The sequence below is a fragment of the Dermacentor andersoni genome, chromosome 2 (genome assembly GCF_023375885.2).
Source record: "Dermacentor andersoni chromosome 2, qqDerAnde1_hic_scaffold, whole genome shotgun sequence".
NCBI classification, from domain to species: domain Eukaryota; kingdom Metazoa; phylum Arthropoda; class Arachnida; order Ixodida; family Ixodidae; genus Dermacentor; species Dermacentor andersoni.
In genome coordinates, this window is record NC_092815.1 from 19,216,046 (window position 1) to 19,240,977 (window position 24,932).

At 46.7% G+C, this 24,932-nt stretch overlaps 1 protein-coding gene across 4 annotated transcripts in view; it reads left to right on the top strand.

Annotated features, from left to right (window-relative positions):
- The first annotated feature begins 1,451 nt into the window (after positions 1-1,451).
- Positions 1,452-24,932, top strand: part of LOC126542807 (uncharacterized) — a 39,510-nt gene continuing 16,029 nt past the window's right edge. The window contains exons 1-2 of one of the 4 annotated variants that reach the window (XM_055077469.2): positions 1,452-1,502; positions 22,247-22,271. In XM_055077469.2, the coding sequence (XP_054933444.2) occupies positions 1,467-1,502; positions 22,247-22,271 (61 nt within the window). In that variant the 5' untranslated portion in view covers positions 1,452-1,466. Of the gene's footprint in view, positions 1,503-19,800; positions 20,129-22,246; positions 22,272-24,932 lie in introns of those variants that run through there. The other 3 variants (XM_050189913.3, XM_050189888.3, XM_050189897.3) reach the window with 3 other exon arrangements.

Genomic DNA, 24,932 nt, shown 5'->3' on the forward strand with positions numbered 1-24,932 from the left:
GCAGGTTCATGCGTAAGGTGTGCTTAATTGATAGGGGTTAACAAATATCTAGCAAGTTTTTTTTTTTTTCACTATTTCAGAGACGACAGGGGACGTTGGGGAAGATGGAACCCGGTGCTCTGTAAACAATGCAAGCACACGTATCCTACGTTCTCAGTCAAGTAAACGCATAAAAACGCCGGATCACCGACATGAGCTGGATTAAAAGGCGATAAATCAAAAGCGTGAGGTCGATCGAGGCGGCCCTTCCCGCTCTGAAACATTTATGCGATTAATTGCTAGAAGTGACGTAATAGTTCTGCGGAAACACGCAAGGTGGAGAGCAATTCGTTCCGGACCAGGACGAATTTTTCTTCAACTGGGAGAGTTTTCTTTCGAGGAACCCGAACGGGTTTCTCAGCTACGTTTGGGTGGATGTCTCGTTTTTTCTTTATTAAGTATGCACTCCACCGCGAGCGCACCACGTACTGCAACAACAGTACGGCTAGCCTTAGTGTTTTGCGAAACTCCGTGGTGACTTGTCATATATTGGAAGAAACCTTAACTTCAGCTGCTCATCACTTCAGAGCAACAATTTAGAATTTTTCTTGTTAAATATTCGTATAAACTACGTTTTTCTGAAACGCATTGTTCTCGCAGAGCTATCTTGGTACCAACACCGAAACAAGCCATTCAGCGGAATGTAGGCCTCTGGAGAAAAAACAATAACAGAACCCTTGGAGAAAAATACCGCGTACCATGGATAGATGTTGCAGGTGATAGTGGGTTGTAGTAACAAGCGGGTTTAGCTTTCAAGGACGGAAATTGCTTCGCCCGAGCGTTTCTTATAATATCACTGAGGTGTTTAACTACATGTCCTTCAAACCAGTCTCTCTAAAGAATGCGATAAGAAGACATGAAGTTTGTTTGCAGGGTATAACTGATCCCTCGGGGAACACAAGCTGTTGCAAGTACGCATGCGGAATGTCCTTTCTACGCAGATTCTCCAGGGGAGCGTCCCTGTTATCGTGGAATTTTGGGCACAACCGCAGGTTGTTCACGTTCCGACATGAGGACAGCACCACTTAAGGCTCCTGTTTCTGCAGCTCTCTCAGGCACTTGGAGGGGTCCATGGCGCCGGCTCTTCATCATGGGCATTCGACAGAGTCATCAAGGACAACGCAATGCACAACGCTTAGAACATCAAAGGGGCGACATTGGATGCATCGGTTGAACTGCAATCATTGCGAGAAGACGATGGGATGGCGTGCGCAGCTTTCCCGGCATCGTTGCTGCGGGACGGAAATGCGGGTGACGGCAGGTGCCCAGCAGCAGTGAGTGATGTGGCTGCGTGGACATATCTCGACATGGCCACTGCACATTGGATTAAGAGCGGCTTCACGACCACATGTCAGCAAGGCTCGTTACGTGATGCCGGGCTATTTAAACAGCTACCACGCTCTGCTTAAGCGGGTTCCCGTGCCGACATGAGGACAGCACACTTAAGGCTCCTGATTCTGCAGGTTGGTGAATTTTACAAGTTGTTTACAAGACCAGTTTACAAATTTAAATGTCGCTGCTGGAACCCTACGCGTCACCTAGGATGGGGGGGGGGGGGCGGGCTTGTTAGATTTATAACTGGTGTGTGGTGTGCTGTATGTTCAACATTTTCTTTGATGAAAAAACTTTTACTCATGACCGGAGATGTTAAGGAAAATCGCCGCCCTCTTTCGAAAAACGCAGAACACGAACTACTAGAGGCAATAAAATGCCTTCCTAAGCTACTAGAGGGCCAAGGGAAAATCGTCGTGGAACTTGAAGTTTCGCGGTCATAGTAGAAAATACTGCACGAACAAATTGAAGTGACGTCAACAAAGGTTGAAGCACACCAAACTGGCTGGTACCGTGCGCAATGTATTGGCAAAACAAGACGATATTGAAAATCGGTCGCGTAGAAATAATTTACTTTTCTTTGGTTTGGACGACACTAAAAAAGAAACATGGGACGAGTCCGACTACAAGGTGATGTAGTTTTGTGGGGAAAAAGTCGAAATAGAAATTTATCCGTCCTCTATAGAGAGGGCGCACATGATTGCCCGACACGCAGTTGACAAAATAATACCCGTAATTGTGAAGTTCAGTGCTTTTAAAGATAAGCAAAGGCTCTTGACCGCTGCCTCCAAGCTTAAGGGAATCAGCCTTTCATTAAGCGAAGATTGTTCTAAACATGTTCGTGAGGCAAGAAATTCTCTGCGCGCATATGCCCTGGAACAAAAAAAAGTACACACTAAAGTATAACCAGCTGGTGATGCGTGGAAAAACACATATCTTTGACGGATCTAGTGTTTGTGTTCGAGAATGTACCCAATAGCAAACAACACAGCCTTCTTCCCAATTTACTAGAAACAGACCCGAACAACGTTCTATTATTGTCGTAAGCTGCCGAAGCCTAAAGAATAAAACTGCTTATTTTGTGGCCCTTCTGTCGAAATCCGAGCCTGACATTGTTATGGCCACCGAATCCTGGATATAGACTCTGACATTGCAGATTCTGAGCTTTTTCCATCAGACTATGTTGCATATAGAAAGGACCGAAATGCGCGCTGAGGGGGGGGGGGGGGGGGGGTATTCTAGTTCGTGACACAATCGAAAGCACACCATTACTTACAGCTGATGGTTCGTCAGAATCTGTATGGCGCAGGCCATGTTCTTCAGATGGAACCGCGCTCATTGTCGGTTCTTTCTACAGAGCACCCAATTTGATCACTCTTGAACCAATTATCAGCCTTGAAAAGTCACTCTCAGCCCAGTCGTCTGAAACGGCAATTCTTGGTGGTGATTTTAACATGCCAGATATGGAATGGCGCGATCTATGTCCTGTGCAGAATAATAGGCCATTGCTTCAGTCTGCATTTTGCGAGCTAATAATGACCTCTGGGCTTTTCCAGTTCGTTGATTTTCCTACTCGTTTTTGGATGTGCAGACGGAAATATGCTAGATTTGGTTTTTAGTAACCAGAGTAACCAGATCAAAGATGTCATTGCCCCAGTACCAGAGATTAGTGATCATGAAGTAGTTTTACGCAACATTAGTTGCAAAAAAATTGAATTTGCCAAAATGCGGCCGAGAAAAGTATCTTCTGAAAGGGGTAATTCTGAGGCTATCTCTAATGAGTTAAATAATTTTCTACCTATATTTGTGCATTATAGTTCATTTAGTAGCATCGACAGCCTGTGGGTCATATTCAGGGATAAAATGCTTTCATTGACCTCATATTTTATTCCGTCTAAAGGGGTTTCGGCTAAGCGCCGCAAAGATAAACCTTTAATTAATTAGAGTTTACGTTCATCAATTCAGAAAAAATCTCGGACTTGCAAAATATACTGCAAGACATAAAACCCTAGCTTCGACACAAGAGAGATGAGCACAAAACTTAAAAACGAATTGAAGGTTGCGAAGAACGCATATCTATCAGCTTTAACAGATAAGCTCAAAACGAATCCCAAAGAGGTCTGGCGGTATATTATGAGCAATAAGAAGAATGACACTGGCATCCCGGCCATCGCAAATGGTGGTAACCTAATCAAAGATGACAAAAGAAAAGCAGAGATTTTCAACAAGTATCTTCATCCAGTTTTTACAGAGCCTTGTAGCACTGAGATTTCAAACACACCGCCATGATATCCGGAAATGAAAATTATTGCCGTAAACGAGGTAGGAGTGGAGGCTTCGCTGTGTAATCTGAACCCGCATTCAGCTCATGGACCCGATGGAGTTTGTAATCACATTTTGAAACACTGCTCACGACAGATAGCACCTTTCTTATTAATATTATTCAACAAGTCACTAGAAATTCGAAAGCTACCCAAACATTAGAAAACAGCCAACGCGACTACGATGTGTAAAGAGGGGGATCGTACACACGTAGGTAATCACAGGCCAGTATCTTTAACTTTCGTTTGCTGTAAGACGCTCGAACACGTCCTGTATTCTAATCTGATGAAGCATTTTCAAGCAAATAACTCTTTTACCTCAGCTCAGCATGGGTTCCGCTCTGGTTTTTTTTCGTGCGTAACACAACTAACCGAATTTACGCATGCCACTGCAGTCAGCTTGGACCATGATGAAGAAATAGATTCGCTCTTCCTAGATTTGCCGAAAGCATTTGATTTTGTCCCGCATAATGTCTTGCTTAAAATTATCATTCCTGTGCATTCCTGGACATATTATCGGCTGGATAAAGGATTATTTCCACCTGCGCAAAGAGTAGGTTGTTCTTAACGGGGTGACATCGGCTCCAACGCAAGCGCTATAGGGAGTGCCTCAAGGCCCTGTACTTGGGTCACGTTTATTTCTTGTTGATATTAATGATTTAGTGGTAGGCCTTAAATCAAGCATTCGACTGTATGCCGACGACTGTGTCATGTATCGTCCAGTGAAATGCCGTGCCGAAATGTCTGTATTGCAGAACGACCTTGAAAAAGTGTCTATCTGGTGCAACTGGTGGCAGATGACTCTGAATACCGGTAAATGTTACCATGTGTAGTTTACAGAGAAAAAGAAAAAGGAGAAATTCCGCAGTTCCTATAACGTAAATAATATTGCGCTAAGTACCACTGAGCGTTAAATACCTCGCACTTAAGTTTTCTGAAACGCTTGGCTGGTGCAATCATGTTAACTCAATTACCGCAAAAGCTTACCGTCTTCTTCACTTTTTCCAATGAAATATAAGCATTCTCCGTCATCACTGAACGCAATATTGTATTTGACTAGCGTTAGGCTTATTTTAGAATATACATGCGTAACCTGGGATCCCTACACTAAACAGCTCATGGGCAAAATAGAACGTATACAAAAGCAAGCAGCACGCTTCCTAACAGGAAATTATAATTTTGCTCTCAGAAGACCCGGAATACGGGAAGGGTTAGGTTGGAAAGCTCTCTCTTCGCGCAGGAAAATCCTAAGATTGAAATTCCTTTACAACATATAAAAAAGTAGAACTGGTATTGACAAAACACTGTTCATTAAGGAGCCGCATAATGTTTCATCTAGGTGAGACCATGCTAACAAAATTAGAGCGTATCATTGCCGTACGAATCTCTTTAAATTAATAAAAAGAAAATTAGACATCCAACCAAACGTAGCAAATTGCTACAAAGGAAGCCTACGTTTGGTTGGATGTCTAATTCTCCCTTTATTAAATGCTGATCTCCACCTTGCGGGCTTCCGCAGAACTATAACATCAATCTCTTTAAACATTCATTTTTTCCTCAAATGATTAACGATTAAAATGAGTTCCCTAATAAAGTTACGGCAGCTTCTAGTATTGAAAATGCTATTGAGAGCCATATTCTTTGAACGTTCTTTTATTCATTTCTGAACATGCGATACTGTGTGCACTCTTTTTTCCATTTTTGTTGCTCTAGAAATTATTGTACTTTTTGTTAGTTTGTCTTCCGCTATTGCGAATTTCAGTGCTTAACCGATGTTACATTTACTGATGTATTCTTTTGATATCGAAATTTTTTCCATTGTTACCTCCTGTACTTAACCCCCCTACAATAATGTCGTACAGGCGACGTAGTATACCGAATAAATGAATAAATAAATAAATAAATAAATAAATAAATAAATAAATAAATAAATAAAAGTGTTCCATGTCTCCTATCAGGTTGCATGCCGTACAGTTCGGAGAACTTATGCGCCCCGTCTTCAATAACCATGCTAGTGTACTAGCAGAACTTGTCTTTATTCGATATTGGAGTGAGGATTCCTCTCGACGAAATCTCTTGGTCACGCAGGACATATGTGGTGGAACCCACAGTGACCCAAAGTGATTTCCAATGTCAATTTTTTTTTACTTGATTACTCCTTGTGATATTGACTTTAGGGGGATGATAGCACTCTGCGTATGCAAAATCATCAGCTTTTTCGACGCCAGCAATGCCAATATAGGAGGCAATCTACTGAAACTTAACTGTGAAGCATTTTCTGCCGAGTTCTTTCACGAGGGCTACTGATCTGCGCGGCAACTTGATGGATGGTAGACCACGGTAGAGTTGTTGCAACTCAGCCTTTGAGTCCACAAGGAGAACCACATTCCGTGGAGGCGAAGTCTTTAGTTTGCGCAGAGCAGCAGCTATTGCAACAAAACTGTCGACAAGGTTATAGAGTCCAGACGGCTAGACCATGTGTGTCTCAGAGAGGGAATATAAAATGAAACTGCGCAGCGGTCTTCGCCTACTTTGACAAACCCATCTGTGTGTGCTTGGAGGGGATTCAGGTAAGTCATGTTCAACTGTTCCAGAACTAGTTACTTGGCTTTTGCAGAGGGAATGCAGCTCTTAGAGTGCAAGGGTGGTACACTTAAGCTGCATGTGATTTCTTCGAATGTCCAGGGCGGGTCTACCTTTTCCTTCTGTCTCGGGCAGTGCATTCCTAAGACTCGAAGCGTGTTCAGTGCTGCATAAATATGTGAGCGCGGCCGGTTTGTTACCTAAACATCTTAAGAGAGATTTGCCGGGAGAAGACGCACGCAAATGTAGTAGCTGGCTCATGATAGTCTGGGAAGCCTGCAGTCGCAGATGGCGTGACTTAGCTTCGTAGAGCACTATTTTGTTTGATGCCGGCTGAGGGACGCTCAGGCACAGTCGACGACCTTTTCTGTGTATTGCGTATTGACTACCTGGGGGTGACATATAGGGCCGGACTGGCAGCCAATGCTGTGTGTAGCCGTAGCATCGACGTCAGGTGGTTACCCCAGCGTGTGCCAGTGACTCGCTTGAGCACATGTAGCTCTGTGACGATGAGGCCAGAACATGGTCAACAGCGCGGCGCCAGTAGCCTGTAGTCCAAGATAATGCTAAGAAATCGGTCGTTGGTGACCTGTCGAATCTGTTATCCGACCAAATTCAGCTTCAAGCTCAGAATTTTCTTTTAATTCCAGTAACTAGTATGAATGATGATTTGTCCGCTGATGGTGGTAAGCTACGCGTTGCCAAGTGGCCCTGAATGGCATTTAGTGCTCCCTGGGCTATTCGTGCGAGGCGGCGATGCTGGTAGCCGGCGACCCATATGCAGATATCATCTGCATATACAGGGTGTTTCAGTGAACACTTTCAAAAATCTTTAAAAGTTACCTGTGGCAGATATCCCAATACTAGTTGATGAGCTGTTCTACTTGAAGCGGCGGATAATACTTGCACAAAAAAATTTAGATCCAAAATCGACTAATGAATAAAAATTCCCTAATTAAGTTTTTAACTAATTACAGTATGCCCCATATTGCAATTTACAAGTTCTAGCCATGGAGTTCGCACGGCGGATCCACTTGGAACGAATTTTCAAGATCACACCAGTTTTGACATATAAATTCCTGAACATTGCGGAGAAATGCATTGGCGTTCCAGTTAATTTGTTAACAAAACGTCGTTTCATGCACTGAAGCACACAAGTAACTGGAACTCCGATGTATTTCTCCGCAAAGTTCGGGAATTTATATCTCGAGACTGGTGTCGTCCTGAGAAGTCGTTCCAAGTGGATCCGCCTTGCGAAGTCCACTGCTGGAATTTATAAATTGAAATATGGGTCATAAGATAATTAGCCAAAAAGGTAATTAGTGAATTCTTCTTAATTAGCCGACTTTGCATTTCAATTTTCTGTAGAAGTAGTCTCCGCCGCTTCGAGTAGACCGGTTCATAAACTAGAATGGAGCTATCTGCCACAGGCAACCTCTAAAATTTTTGAAAGTGTTCACTGAAACACTCGGTATAGACATCTTCACTGGTGTTCGATGGTTTAGTATACTTGTGAGAATAGCCATAGAGATGTTAAATAGTAAGGGAGATAAAACACTTGTGGTACGCCGCGAAATATATCTATTTCCTGGCTCAAAGTCTTGAAAAGATGAACTCTGATGCCGCGATCATTGAAAAACGTATGTATGAAGCAAAAGAGGACCCTTGACGCCCGTAACTTGTAACTGGCTCATGATGACTGTTTGAGACACGTGGTCGTAAGCCTTGGAAACATCCGTCAAAACAGCAAGGGTCGACAGGTCATCTGCAGAGGATGCCAAAGACGCCATCTGCAGAAGATGCGGAGAAGCAAACCCCGACGCTCCGCATAGGTGCGATCCCAAATGCAAACTGTGTGGAGGCGACCACCTTACCGCTGCCAAGGAGTGCAAGCGAAGATTTCAGACGCCGTATCTTGTAAGGCGCAGAATGTTAGGTGCAGAACGCTCCCGCGTCCTCAACGCCGAACATTTCCCACCCATGGAAGGCGCGAATCAAGCCCAGCAAGCATCGCCTCAACGCCGATACGGTCGCAGCCGCTCCCGGTCCAGGGGTAGATCCAGGTCTCGTGGCCGCTCCCGGGGTCGCACCAGGAGCCGCTCCGTCTCCAGAGCCAGGTCGAGGTCAAGATCCCGAGTCCGATCCAGATCCAGGCCCAGATCCGGTTCCAGGGGCCGCCCGGGTTGCAGAACCCAACCAGCATCCGGACCTCAGCCTTCCTCCACACGTTGAGGGAAGCAGCCGACCCTCGTTTGGGCCAATCTGGCGCGTCCCAAGCCCGGGGAAAATACCGAGGTGGCTCAGGCACCTCGTAACGACCCGCCCCCAGAGCAAGCTAGGGATGCAGAAGTCGTTCGCTTACGCAAAGAGAACGACGACCTCAAGAACACAATCAAGCGGTAAGTTAACGAAATGGCAGAGATCAGGAAACTCGTTTCGAATGTGTCGGGTAATGGTGCGTCAGGCAGGGCCACAGAGACTCCAGTCCCAGTTCCGGTAGATGGTACTGCGACGTCTTCCAAACGCAGGGCAGTAGTAAAAAAAAAAAACAGGTGAATCGGGAGCGTTGTCCGCAGAAGTCAGCGAGATTAAGTATACTCTCATTGGGCTGGCAGACGGCCTCAAACAGGTCACCGCTAGCGTCAGTTGCCTCACCGATAACGTTCCCAAATTCAGGTTGCACTCGGAAACCTCAACAGGGGCCTCGGAACTCCCGCAGATCGCATCGACGCCATTGAGGCGCGAATGGCTTCAACCGCCTCCGTCGTACAACCGCTAACCTTTCCCGCCATACTAAAGGAAGCTAGACTTCAGTACCCCACCAGCGCGGCGACAGGAGGTCCCAGTCATTGCGCAGCCCTAACTGCCCCGTTAGGTGGTAGTCCGTCCGGTCCGCCATAATGGATCGATCCAAAGAGAGTTTTCGCATTTTGCAATGAAACTGCAGGGGGTATTCTAACAAAAAAGCCCCTCTGCAGCAGTTTTTTCAGGTCTTTCGCTGTCAAAGCTCAGGTCATTGCTCTCCAGGAAAGCAGCATCAGTCTTCGCACTTGTGACGGAGGGGTGATACCCAGGGTCGACGTTATTCGGGTCCTGGGGATGTTTGTCGAATTCAACGGCGGGAACGAAACGGCTCTCCGCAAGATCATCGCAAAGATGGACGACGCTTTCCGCCTCGTTCACAGAATTGCAAACCGGCACTGAGGCATGAAGGAAAACAATCTCCTCAGGACGATCAATGCATTCGTACTATGTCACTTCACGTACACGATTTTTATGGGCAACTGGTTCAGAGCGGAGCGAGACAAGCACAACGCTCTCATCCGCAAAGTAGTCAAGAGGGCTCTCGGGCCACCCATCGGGACCTATACCGAGGATCTCCTCAAGCTGGGGGTGCATAACACCGCCAAGGAGATCGTCAAAACCCAAGAACGCGCGCAACTCACCCGCCTCAGCACCACAGCGGCAGGTAAACGCATCCTCGAAGAGCTGGGTTACCACCCTGCGGAATTCCCGATGGTCAGTACCTCGATACTTCTTCAACTTGGGTGAAGCGGATTTGACTTGCGGGGGGGGGGGGGGGGGGGGGGAGGACGGAGGCAGGTTTGCCAGGACCTGCTGGAGGACCGGATAGCGCTGACGTGTCACTCGCCGGCGCTTGCTTCAGGGTGGGGTAGCGCTCGTTGCGGGCCCGAATGGCTCAAGACTATAGTGGGTCATCGTCAAATTCTTGGTACGAAAGCTCTTCTCTCTCGACGTGGGGACCATATTGCATTGCGGAACCGGGAGGTGAGACGGGGCAATGAGTAGCCGGCAGCGTTCCTCAGGCCTAGCGGGCCACGTAGGCGTCGGACGAAAATCGACAGAAAATAGAGAAGTCTGTACGGAAATGGTCCGGAAAGGGTGGCAACTTGTGCCGGGCACTTTCACTGACCGATTCTGGTAGAATTCAGGTGATTCTCAGTCGATTACCCGCCACGAAGTGTGAAAAATGATGGAGCCAATGTGGAGCGCGTCCGCACCCTCCGGAGGCAAGCGGCGCTTCCGACGGTAGTTCCCTACCCTGCCCGACGTAACAACTGGGTCTTGTCCATGCCATTTTCTACATTAGCTTCGCTGCACAGGAGGTCAGCGACATCATTCTGTATGAGTCCAGAGCTGCAAAATTCTTTCCAAGCTCCAGAACCGGTACCGCCCATGTTATATTCCATGAATGTGTAATATTCCCTATGGCCCACTCTTGGTTAAAATATACCAGCAAATCACGCCGTCTCTCAACCGGTAGGTGAGCCAGCACTTGAATACTGATAAGGTCAGGTCCCACTGCACAGCGACGCTGGAGGTTGCTCATAGCTAGCTCCGATTGTCTAGTATGAAAGGAAGATCTATCACATATGACGATAGCGGTGGAGGCTGGTGGGTTATGCCGGCTGACCTGCCGGAAGAGTATACTTGAGCAAAGGCATTCGTAAGGCAAGCGAGCCTCTTCCCTAACTTCAATGCTAGGGCGTCAAATGGCTCGTTTGGTCGAAAGTTTCCAGCAATGTTATTAACGACCCATAATATACTTGGCACTGGCGTGGAAGCCGATAGGCTTGCACAAAATACTGCCTATTGATCTCTTCTTAGTTTCCTCGTGTAACGGCGAATCACTGGGTTAATTATGTTATTCTGGCAGCGCATAGATTTTTTATATTTAAGTCCGGAACGTCGAAATGATGGGGGAACTTCAGCTCAGCGATAGCTAATCTGTCGCTACGTAGCATATCCGCGAAAAGCTCTCCGGAAGATTCGCTTAGACGTCCCTGTACGTACCCCAATGCGTCACAGGACAGTATCTTCGGCTGGTGGTTCGAAATCCGTCAATATTGACGAATACTGGAAAATGGTCGCAGCCCATTCTATCTTTACTCTTTCTTGATGGCATGGGGATGTCAGCTGAGTGCAATGTCAAGTCAATGACACTGCAATAGGCCGGTTGTCGGAAAAAACGTTGGCTGTAAGTCATTCGCCACACAGAGTCCCCCTGTATCTAAAGCACTAACAATTTGTTTCCCACGAGCATCAATCCCCTTGTCATCCCAGAGAGTACAGTGCGTGTTAAAATCTTCGCGTATTATTCTGAGAGCATGGCAGCGGCTACAGAGGTATCTTATGATTTCTCCCATGGAGACCTGCTTACGAGAGCTCAAATACATGGATGCCACGCTGAGGTTTCGGTTTCCCAACCGCACTTGTACAGCAGTGACTTCCAAAGCACTGCTGCAAAGGCCTTGAACTGGTAGGAAGAAATGTGTTATTTCACCTCTGACATATAGCATGTCGCTTCCGTTCGGAAATATCGGAATACTTTGGTTTCCATGAGTGACATAACCAGCAATTGATCTGGAAATTGGAAGACCAGCCTCGAACAGGGCCAATATTGGCAGAGGCATGTTGCGTAGGAAAAGCGACATTTCAGGTAAATGACATGCAAGATCCGCACAGTTCCATTGAAGCGGCACCTTTGGGCAAGACGAACAACACTGTGTCCTGACCGCGTCCATGTTGTTAGGTGTTTTAAGAGGACGCAGAGATTAGAATCACCGACTTAAGAACCAGGGCTACTTCTAGCATGTCCTTCATCGAGCTCGCCGGCATCTTCTCTGCGTGTGAACGCAGGGCCTTCAAGGGAGCAGGTAGAACCTGTTGACAGTCCTCCTGCGCTGTTGCTACACCGCCACCCGAATGAGGTCGCTGCACTGAAGATACATAACTTCGCTTTTCCGGTTCTGCAGCAGGTCTTTGTTGAATGATTTAACTGCTTTAGCTCCGACACCACGGACCCGAGCACACGAGGGTTGGACCCTCCCGCGTGTAGCCGTGCGCGGCTTAGCCGTGTCCGGGGAAAGGGGGATCCTGGGGGTTGAGCCGATGCCGGGTGTCCGGACCTTTAGGGCCCCCCGGCGGAGGCAACACACCTCTTTGGCCTCTGCTTCACGTAGACGGCACCCCCGGACTGACCCACCCGGGGGAAATCGGTAGTTGCCTTTTCCTGTCTCTCTCTCCCTACAACCTTCGTCTTTTTCTTACTTTCCACCTTTCCTGTCTCCTTCTCATTTCTTTATTACTTCCGACCTTCCTGGCAGCAAGGGTTAACCTTGTGTGAGTAGCCAACCTTGGTTATGCCATATTGGGTTATAGTGGCAACGTACAGCTGGCGTTTGCAGGCCCTGTTTTTCAGGCCCTGCAGCGTCCCCTTGTTGGACTCCATGGTGGGTGGCTGGCGTTGCTGCCGAAAACTACACCTCCACACATGGCTACTTCCTTCCCTCCACTACTTGATCGCCCTCAGAAAAGAGGGCGCACCGATGAAGTCTTCCAATTTTTTGGCCGCCAAAAAGAATCCTTCCCGCGCTTCCATGTTATCCATTCTGCAAAACCAGATAAACCAGTAAGAACTATCTCACCCTTCCTTGTCTCGAAGTCATTGACTGAAGCCTTTGGTCCTGGATATAAGGCGTCGAGGATGGCAAGCGGGGATCTCCTCTTGGAGCTCCACGATCAAAAGCAATATGAAAAATTGTCAACACTAGTGTCATTTGGGGAAACCCAAATAATTATAACCCCGCACCGCACGATGAACACCACCCGTGGTGTTGTCTCTGACGATGACTTGATGGAGCTCACTGAGGCTGAACTCTTGGAGGGCTTCAGTGACCAGAATGTAATAAATGTTAAACGAATTAAGATGAGGCGAGATGGAAAAGAGATCAAGACGAAACACCTGATACTCACCTTCGGCTCAAGTGTCCTTCCCGAGTCTATCGAAGCCGGTTATATCAAACTTCGTGTTCGGCCATACGTTCCCAATCCTCTCAGATGCTTTAAGTGCCAACGTTTCGGCCACAGTTCACAGAACTGTCGAGGCCGGCTGACTTGTGCCAAGTGCAGTGACAAAGAACATTCTTCCGAAACGTGCCAGAACACTCCACATTGTGTTAACTGTGATGGCGAGCACGCCGCGTACTCGCGGTCGTGCCCTGCCTGGAAAAAAGAAAAGGAAATCGTTACAATCAAAGTCAAAGAAAACATAACTTTCAAGGAGGCACGGAGGCGGGTATCATACCTGCCCAAGAAAACCTTTGCCGATGTGGCGCGTCAGGGGGCAGCGTCACAACGGCCTCCGGCGGCTGTCCGGCTCACAAGCAGTGAGTCGCCAGTCACGCCATCTGCCCCCACGGTGGTTGCAGCTAGCGCTGCTCCGCCAACAGAGCAGACGGAGCCATCGACCCCGAAGGTGGGCGCAGCCGAGGCTGCCCCAACCTCCGAGGCCCCCTCCAGCGCTGGCAGCGGCCAGCGCAGCCAAATCCCTCTGGGAGCCCCATCGACCTCCGGTCTGGTGGGCGCAGGGGTCTTGCCCTCCAAGGCGGGACTCCCTCTGAAAACTTCCCGCTCGCAAGAGCACGTGTCCGGCGCCTCACAAGAGGCAATGGACACCACACCTATCCTCAAGGCGCACCAGGCGCCTAAGGAGCGTCGAGAATCACTCGAACGCTTCAAAAAGAACAAAACACCTATTACAGGGCCTCGAAAGGGCTCTGTAATATAAGGCATCTTTCCGTTTCCGTAAACACAGCACCAATTTACCTTAAACATGGATACACAAATCATTCAATGGAACATCAGAGGTCTCCTTAGAAACCTTGATGATTTGCAAGAACTCATCCACAAACATAATCCAAAAGTGCTGTGTTTACAGGAAACACACTTAAAATCTAAACACACAAACTTTCTCCGTACGTATGTTACGTTTCGCAAAGATCGCGATGATGCCGTCGCATCATCGGGTGGTGTCGCGATTCTTACTCATAGAAGTATTGCGTGTCAACCTCTACAGCTACAAACGCCCCTTGAAGCAGTGGCGGTTCGAGTTGTCCTACTAAACAAACTCATCACCATTTGCTCCCTTTACATACCCCCGCATTACCAACTGAACAAACATGAATTTCACTCCCTGATCGATCAATTGCCAGAACCCTATGCTCTTCTTGGCGATTTCAATGCGCACAGCTCCCTTTGGGGTGACTCTCGTATAGATGCGCGAGGTCGCCTTGTTGAGCAGTTCCTTTTTTCTTCTGGAGCGTGCCTTCTCAATAAGAAAGAACCCACATATTACTGTCTTGCATACCGATCCTTTTCGTCAATAGATCTTAGTATAGTCTCCCCGTCTGTACTGCCTGAACTTGAATGGGAAGTTACCGACAACCCTTACGGTAGCGACCACTTCCCTATACTGCTAAGATCATATAAAGAAAACGAATATCCACCATACGCTCCTAGGTGGAAGATTGAGACAGCTGATTGGGAGAAATTTCGATCTCTAACTAGTATCTCATGGGCTGACCTGTCTTCGTTAGGAATTGACGCTGCAGTCGAGTTTTTTACAGCATTCATATTAGATGTCGCATTTAAATGCATATCAGAAGTAAAAGGCTTGGCCTGCAAACGACGTGTCCCATGGTGGAACGACGATTGTAGGATCGCTCGTAAAAAACAGAACAGGGCGTGGGGGTTGCTACGCGCTTCTCCCACTGCAGAGAATCTAGTCAACTTTAAAAAAGTAAAATCCGAAGGCAGGCGAACCCGCCGACAGGCCAGACGAGAAAGTTGGCAAAAGTTCCTATCGAGTATTAACTCGTTCAGAGATGAGGCGAAAGCCTGGAACAGGGTCAATAGGATAAGAGGGCGACAAGCACATGCACTCCCTTTGGTAAACACAGAAGGCGATACCCTACAATATCAGGCGGACTCACTTGGGGAGCACTTTGAGAGCGTGTCAAGTGCCAACCATTACTCGCAATCCTTTCTCAAATATAAACAAATAGAAGAATGTAAGCCACTCATGAGAAAATGTCAACAGAATGAACCATACAACTGTCCTTTTAGCATTGCCGAGTTGAGAGCTGCCTTGAGTGCATGCAAGAGCTCTGCACCGGGATCTGACAGGATCATGTATGAAATGATCAAAAACTTACATAAAGACACCCAAGTTACACTAGTCACACTTTTCAACACCATTTGGGCTGCGGGATACCTCCCGACTGCATGGAAAGAAGCTATAGTGATCCCGGTTTTGAAACAAGGCAAAGATCCTTCCTCAGTGGCAAGTTACCGCCCGATAGCCCTGACAAGTTGCCTTTGTAAGGTATTTGAAAAAATGATCAATCGCCGTCTCGTGCATCTCCTAGAGTCCAGGAAAATGCTTGACCCATTTCAGTGTGGTTTTCGGGAAGGGCGATCTACAACCGATCATCTTGTGCGCATCGAAGCGAGCATTCGCGATGCATTCGTGCACAAGCAATCTTTCTTATCTGTATTTCTGGATATGGAAAAAGCGTACGACACAACCTGGCGGTACGGAATCCTGCGCGATCTTTCCGCGCTAGGTATCCGCGGCAATATGTTAAATATTATAGAGAGCTACCTAGAGAACCGTACATTTCGAGTGAAAATAGGTCCTGCACTGTCGCGTACATTCATACAGGAAACTGGGGTACCCCAGGGTGGCGTACTCAGCTGCACGCTCTTTGTCGTCAAAATGAACACGCTTCGTGCATCTTTACCACCAGCTATTTTCTACTCCGTCTACGTAGACGATATACAGATAGGATTTAAATCCTGCAATCTCACTGTCTGCGAGAGACAGGTACAGCATGGTTTGAACAAGGTGTCACAGTGGGCAGAGAAAAACGGATTTAAAATCAATCCTCAAAAGAGTTCTTGTGTGCTGTTCACAAGGAAGAGAGGCCTAGTTCCGGATCCTTGCTTACAAATGTGTGGACAACAGATACCAGTAAACAAAGAGCACAAATTTCTAGGTGTCATACTTGACTACAAACTCACTTTCGTCCCCCACATTAAACATCTTAAAGAAAAGTGTCTAAAAACAATGAACATAATCAAACTTCTATCCCAGACTACGTGGGGTAGTGACAGAAAGTGCTTAATGAACCTCTATAAAAGCCTCATTCGATCACGACTAGACTATGGTGCCGTGATTTATCACTCTGCCGCCCCAAGTGCGCTAAAAATGCTAGACCCTATTCACCATCTAGGTATCCGCTTAGCCACGGGCGCTTTTAGGACAAGTCCCATTGAAAGTCTGTATGTAGAATCAAATGAGTGGTCACTCCATTTTCAAAGAACATACATCAGCCAAAGTTATTTCCTAAAAGTCCACTCTAACCCTCAACATCCATGTTTCATTACCGTTAACGATATGACATATGCTACACTCTTTCATAATCGTCCCTCAGTAAGACAGCCTTTCTCGCTACGTGTGAGGGAGCTTAGTGATCAAATGCATGTCCCACTCCTCGAGCTCTGCCTAATGCCTCCAGCCAAGCTGCTACCTCTTTGGGAGTGGCAGCTGATACAATGCGACACATCTTTCGTTCAAGTTACAAAGCACGCTTCAGACATTGAAATCCAAATGCATTTCCGGGAACTCCAACACAAACACTCCTGCACGGAGTTCTACACAGACGCATCGAAGTCGCACGACGGGGTGTCCTATGCAGCCGTCGGTCCATGCTTCTCGGAATGCGGCGTACTGCATCGGGAAACTAGTATCTTTACGGCTGAAGCCTACGCAATATTATCGACCGTGAAGCATATAAGGAAATCAAAACTCAAAAGATCAGTTATATATACAGACTCCCTAAGTGTTGTAAAGTCTTTGATATCGTTCTGTAAGCACAAAAATCCTGTTATAATTGAACTCTATTCCGTGTTATGTAAGGCATATGTATCTAACCAGCATGTGATTATTTGCTGGCTGCCTGGCCATAGGGGCATCCAGGGTAACGTTCTAGTGGACCAGATGGCCACATCAACTTCATTGAATGCAGTTAATCCTACTGCTTCAGTCCCTGTCACAGACCTGAAGCCTCTGTTAAGAAGGAAACTACGAAACCACTGGCAACGCATGTGGGACGAAGAAATAAATAATAAACTGCATGTAATAAAGCCACAATTAGGTTTCTGGCCTCCTGTAACAAAATCCCGCCGGACAGATGTCCTCTTCTGCCGTCTAAGAATAGGACACACTTTTGGAACACATAACTTTTTACTCACGGGAAACGAGCCTCCAACCTGTGGCAGATGCGGGGAGAGGCTGACAGTCCTCCACGTTCTACTGGAGTGTCGGGAAGCCGAATCTGAAAGAAGGAAACATTTTCTCTTAGCATACCGGCAGCACATCCCCCTTCATCCTGTTATGTTACTTGGCCCAGAACCACTCTTTGACACCAATGCAGTCTTAAGTTACCTGAAAGATGCTGTATTGCATGTTGTTAGCCCGACATGTTCGTAGCGTCTCCTCTCTTCAGAGGACGGCGCTGTGATAGTTCTCTCGTATAGCACGTGCCTCTAGGCCCTTGTGTTTCAAGGGCTCCGGCGAGGCAACAGTGCTCCAGCTATTTTTACCATCTCATATATTTTCAATTCTATGTCATTCTTTTACGATGGATTTTAATGTTCATAGTATTCGTCATTAGTCACCGCCATAATTTTATATCACGTAGATTTTATGCACTTTACAGCAACTATTTTTAGGCCACTTTACAGCCAAGTCACAAGTCCATAATACATCGTCAACATCACCACTTGTCATGGCGCTCTTTGGCCACACCTGGCCCTTGCGCCATTAAACACCACATATCATCATCATCATCAACTGCTTTAGCTGGTCCGCTGTGCGATGACCCCACTGCGTCCTGGGTTCCTGATGTAGGCTTCAGGCTTGGGAAATCAATATGCCTCTTTGAGCTTCCAGTGATTTCGTCTGACTCGTTGCGGCTCTCCATATTTTTCGTCGTCTTATTCTTCTCATTCTTTTCCTTTGGTCCCAAGATCAACGTTTTCTTTTGCTCTAATGCCACTGCCCGCATAGGGCACTTACCATAAATAGATGGGTGATCACCACTACAATTTGCACAAAGAAAGTTCTCGCTGCTCGCGCATGTTTTCAAATCATTGCGGAGAGATGTATATGATGTCAACGTAAAGTTTCCCTTCATGGTGTGCATAAGCGCAAGTATTGTGAATGCTTAAATAGAGGAATCTTAAGTACAGTACCGTTCGTTCACACCTCAATGCAACCAGCACACATTTGTTATGCCATAGCGAACATCAGCGTAAGGCTGATTGATGACTTTTATCGTTTTTCCGTAATATGACCTTCAGTGCGCGGCAGAAGCAGCGGTGGACACCTTGTTGGCATTAAGCAGGATGTTGGCTGGTTTGTGAAGTAATGCGTCTTCAGGTGACAAATTACTTGGTATAGTACGCTCACTTGATGCAGATCGAGGTTCAAAAAGATAAATTGACAGAACTAGGTCAAAATGTGATTTATCTGATTTCCCTGACTTTTTGAAAGGCTTTGGGAGACGTGAGCTACGTAACCATTTGAACAACGTAGTACGTGTGTTCTTAGCCCGCACTCTTAGGCCACCATTGGCCCTTGCGCCATAAAACACCGTTTGACACCAATATGTGTGTCGGCGAAGCATTGCATCACACGACAGTCTCCAGAGATCTCCTGCAGTACACCTCTAAATATCAACCTGCTTCGACATTTTATCTTCTAGATAATACTTCTCTAGGCGCTAAGTTAAGGAAGCAATTACGTTGAATACCTAGACCTTCCGAGAGCTTGCGCGATGAAAAAATATAATCTTTTTAGAAAACGTTGCAATGCATGAAGTGTCCTCCTCCTCCGTCGTGGTGGCATAGTGGCTCTGACGCTGCGCTGCTAAGCCCGGGAACGCGGGACCAAATCACAGCTGCGGTGGCCGCATCTCGATGGGGACGAAATGTAAAAAAAAGAAAGAAAAGAAAGAAACTGTGTACCGTGCATTGGGTGAATGTCAAAGAACGACTGGGGTTAAAAATCCCTCATAATTATATTGTGGCTTTCGCACGTAAAAATCCAGAATCTAATTTTTTAAGTCTCTTCCTTTGGAATGGAACGAAACAGATTCTGGTGCAGACGTGATCAAAGAAACTTACGCGCGGCCACACTTCTCGTGAGCGCTATTCGACGTCGCAAACTACACGGCTCCACTGGCACAACGAGTAGCAGAGACGCTGCGACGTCAACCCGTCGTCAAAGTGAAGCACCGTGCTTCGTTGTCATTCTTCCTTGCGAAAATGAGGGCACCAGTGAACCTACTCTACCAACAGTGCAGTCCTCCAAGTCAAGCTAAAACAAGAGGCACGAGCTTGAGCGAAGAAAACTCGGTTTACTCCAAGGAAACGCTCCCTCTTCGAGAACGCCACGTGCGTGCAGCCGCGGGCTGTCTTGACAGACCGCCGCCGATCTCTGCTCGCGTGCGAATCGACATTCGCTTTCTCTCATTTTTTTTTCTCTTCCACGAAAACAAGGCGAACGGTATAGAGCGCGAACAATGCGGCCATCTATCAGGCGACGCGGGCCCGTGGCCTGGCGGCGCCGGAGTCTTCGCGACGCGAGATCGCAGCTGCCGCCCCATCGCGGCCAATGTTGAGGGAACGACGGCTCGCTCCGCCCTTGCGCAGCTGTAACATGAGCAGGCCTTTTCCCGAGCCTGACGTCAGGCGAGAGTTCAACGCCAAAGGCCGCCGCAGTCGCCACGACTTGACGAGCAACGCTCTGTGGCTGCCTTAGCGGCGACGTCGTGTGCCATCATGGCGGCCGCTCTCCGCCGGACACCTCTGACCAGCGCGGGCGGGCTATGACAGCGGGCACACGGCCCTTCCGGCACAAGCTGCCACTCCTCCACCGACTGGCATGGATTCTGGTCCTACTCGAGGCAACGAATGCGGCTTCTGTGAGTGAGCTTTCTTCAAGGTTCCGTACGGTGCCGCGAGTGCTCTGTCATCGCCTAACTAGAAGCGGCAGAAGCTGGTTTGCGGAATGGCTTATGACGCTTAAGCCAACTTCTTAGCAAAGCACGTGCCACGAAATAACCTTTACTTTCACTCGGTAAAGGGGCCGCAGCCAGAAAGCTGTACCTGCAACTGAATGCGAGTGCTTGCGTGTTTTTTCAGCTTTTGCTAGCACCCCTGCTAGTCGGATCATATGTCATTTTTATCACCATGGGCATCGCGGTAGGCGCGTATGTCGACGATCCTCTCCCCTCTCCATTGAAGAGTCTCTCGCCTTCAAAAATGGTAATAGACGCAGGCTCTGGTCATCACAGGCTTGGAAGGTACCTGAAGGTGCTGTACAGGAAAAGGTCACTGAGCATGTTCTGTAGCCAGATTGAGAATGCATGAACTTTTGCGTGTACTTGGACAAAGTAGCTGCAGCTGTTACCTGTTTAAAGATAGGAAACCTGCCGTATTGCCACTTCCAAACATGCTTCCACTCAACAAATACTGTTCATTGCGTATGTTTTGGCGCACTGTGTACAGCAAATGGCACAAGTTGTGCCTTTCGCCATGTGTGCAAGGCTGAAACCTTCTGGTGGGTCTTCAATACGTGCAACATGCGCCGAAACGTCTGCCTCAATATTTGCAAGCAAAACGATATTTACGGCTTAGGAACCGCACTTTTCTTCGCGAGTCATTGGTACTAGCTTTTTGACACGTCCCTATCTTATTGTGATTCAGCTAACTATCAGTTAGTAATTAGTTGTCCGCCTGCAGTGCCGTTTCAAGACGAGAACTATGATTAACGAGACATTCATGTAAACCACGATATATGATTTGTTTATGGCAAAAAAAGAAAGGAAAAGGTTATCTGAAGATGATAACGCAACAGATTTAAACGTGAAAAATATGCATGTATCTCGGTTTATACATTGGGTACTGTGTCTGTGACACTTGCTCCATTAGCGCCCAGGCAACTGGCTCCGCGAAAGTGCCACATCGCAGGCTAAGCTATTCGTGCGTAAGATACGTTCGCACTTGATCTTTCAGTTCACGTTTAAACATATGTAAATAGTACACTACAATTGCATCTCTTGGGCAATGCTTCCTGTGGGCGCATGTAGTTAAACTATGAGCACAATGAAAATCTGTGTTGTAACAAATTATGCTTTGGCAAGCAGATACACTAAGCCGTCACCAAAATGTAGCCAAGTAATCTGACGATGAGTGAAGAAAAAAATGTGAAACTTGATTGCCGTTCGTGTTTCAATTTGAACACCTGCTTGCTGATGTCTCAGCGCCCGCGCGATCGATGGCAACGCGCTGCACCTGGTTACAACGCACGCTTCGTTATTCTTCAAACGTGTTGACAACTACACTTCTTGTTTTAAGGGTTGACTACTCTATTCGCTGCGCTGTTCGTTGAGGTGTAGGTTTAGTTAAGTTGGTTAATCACCTAATATGGGTCATTGTTGTTATTCTTGTTTTTCATCCGCTATTCTTATCCGCGAACAAATCGCAACAGAACCAGGTGAAAGAGATAAAGAGTAACTAAACGAAGTAAACGACGCCGCTCCTGTCCAATTGCGACTTCCCTCCCGTGGAAACAGAACGGGCTTTCAACAAATGTGAAATATATGTTCCAAGCAAATTTTGAGTGCACTAGTAAGCACTACTTGTAATTTCTATCGATAGCGCCAAAATATAAGTTTACACTGCACACTGCACAGGTATTATTTTTGTAGACAAAAAGATAACTAAAATAAAACATTATCCTGGCGCTGCTCGCAGAATGATAAGTCTTGTCTTACTGAGTGTTGTCGTTGAATGTTGTTGCTGGTTCACGACGAGAGTACATATCAGATTATTTCTATCAAACCCGAAAGTCGCAGATGTTCTTGTCCCTCGTTTGCTACTTTACACGTTTGCATGGCTGTCTTCCCACGGCGTTTGCACTTTGATTCTCGCATCTCGCTTCCCTCTTCCTGGCTTGTTTGTAACCTCGACTTACGAAAGTTTATATTTCGCAACATGTTGGCGTTTTGCTAACATCACCCTTCACCGTTCGTTTTCAGATCGTATATCCTGCGTTACAAGTTGGTAAGCATATTTCGTTTATTTTTCTTCACCTAGGCTCGGTGAAATAGCTGGCATAGTTCGCGCGCAAACACTCCTACCCAGAGCACGTTTTTGTAAAGCCCACGTAGCACTTTTCTTTGCTCTGCTTTCACTCTCACCTTTGCTTGGTACGAGACATGGCGTATGTGCACCAAAAGATATACATGTACCAATCGAAAGAATATGCGTCATGAAGAGCGTTGAACTTATGCGCCTTACATGAAGGTTGTCCAACGTTGGCGTTTCTTTTTTAATCTGCTTGCGAGAAAGCGTGTAACATCCTTGTGCGTGCATTGAGCAAAGAAAAAGAAAGAAAGAAAGTTCACGATGGGATCTGAAAAGGCCGTTCCTTGCAACGTCCGACTGGAAAAGACGTGGCTGAGGACAATGTGCCCCTTCCCGTAGATAATATCGTCCTGTCTGGAAAATGTTATTTGCTCGCATTTCAAGGTCCTCCTGGAGACAAGACATAAATGCTATGAATCAGTGTGAAATAAATTTTGAGAAATGCTTATTTAAGTGATGATAAACTGCATTAAATTGACTGAGGGAAAACACAGGCAAGGCGGGAGATCACAATTGAAGATGATGAGCAAAACGAGAAAAAGGTAAGAACAGGGGCCACCATTTCGACAAGTGGACTTGTATTTTTCAAGGCCACTTTACAAGTGGCCTTGAAACTACAGAAGAAAAGCCAGCGCACATGGTTCAAACGGTTTCGTACACGTCAGATCTCGCTCTGCAATAAGAATGTGTGGTTGCTTCTTTTTCATTACCAGACTGTTATTTTGACCTTTTGTTATATTAAGCTTACCGGTAGTACGAAGATAGTTATTTACATCACTGTTTATGTAAGCATCGAAAATTTTGCATATTGCAGTGTTTGCATAGGTTCTGTGAAACAAAGATCGCGGTGATCCGTGTGGTTGTGGAGCGGCGAGACGGAGCCAAATGACCCGATCTTTTAAGACCGTACGCGCTAACAGACAGACAGAAATGAAACGTGGCCACAGCAGCGTATAGTTGTCTACATTAGGGGTCGCGTTACCACGGGACCCTTCGATGAGGCATCATTGTGTAAACAGTTCGTCAGGTTCTACAGGCACTTCGTAGCGCAACATGAACCGTGGCAATCACTTTATCATCGATGGAGAAGACAATGTAACTCCACGTCTGCAGCAGTAATCTGATTTCATTTTCGGGAAACTATACACTGACACTTCTTGCTACGCCGAACACTAATATATGAATCACCCAGTGCTCTGGGTGAAGTATAACATGCTCGGTAAAAACAGTACTACGTATTTGGGTTGCGGCAAAACTACCCAAGTCACCACGCCACTGTCATACGAGATGCACTGCAAAGACAATGCATTGCTCCAAGGGATGCACGTACCGAGGGATATTCGGATGGAGCGACTGCTTATTTGTGGTTGCGGTTAGCAGGCGGTCACGCAACGTGACTTAAGAAACACATATACATAGCTGCACTGAAGGATGCATGGACTGCCGGCGTCCGATGGAAACAAATGTGAGCGTTCGGCCTTCTACTTAATTCTCATAGCATCCACGGTGCTAGAACGCCAGCTAGACAGCCGCCGCTGATACGTAATTCTACAGGCCGACAAATTTTAATCTCATTGTAGTTTTTACAATGCGCCTGTCTTCTTAGACAACAAGGGACGCGGGCATTCGGAAAGCTCCGAGCCTCCCAGAACATTTAAATAGTAAGACGCGTCGAAGAGAGAAGTATTTGCCCTTGACGTTTTCGACCCCGTTAAAGATATGCAGCTCTTCGTTCAGGACTCTGAGTACAAGCTGCGAAGACCGTCCGCCCTGCTATTCCGCACAAGGAGTTTCCGAAAGACAGGCGGTTACGACGCGCGTGCATTCGCACGACAGACATGCGAATGGTAGAAACTAAACAGTGAGAAATATCGACTACGTCTTATTAACAACAATGCCATGAATGCAGATATCGTTTATAATCAGGCACAAGAGGCCCGTTACTGATTCGTTCACAACGCAGGTAACATACGCACCTGGGCGACTAATTAAGCTTGACCCTTTAACTTTAATGCCGCTTTGTTTACAAGGAATGATTGGAAACATAAATAACATCTTAAATGCGCATCGTCCGATAATGAGTGCTGAAGCTTAAGCTGGAGTACAGTGTACGTTTACTTTAACAAATACAAGTGACAAAGCTTCCCTTCTTCGCATACGACCAAGCTGATTATGTACCTCAAGCTTCACCATTTTCTCCGCACAGTCTCTTGTTTTATAGAGTGCTAGGGTCCCATTGCGGCCGCACGCTAATTTTGGCAATCAAGCGCCAGAAATGAGTTCTCATCTTCTCAGAGCAAATAATCCAAATTAATCAAGAGGTCCCGAGAGATTGTATGTTGATGTTATAACGTTCCATTTATCACTAGATGCAATGAGCGGAACACGCGCGTACCTTTCACGTAATTGGAAAATTGGCATGACGGATGAAGAAAACATTCGAGTGGGCTCTGTGCTTTCATTGATTTCATTGACGCCATTTTAATTGTGAATTACAGCAAATGATTGAGGACCCTAACAGAGAAAGTGTAAAAGTGTGGTTGAAGATTATTATGCAGACGACAAAGATAATGATCA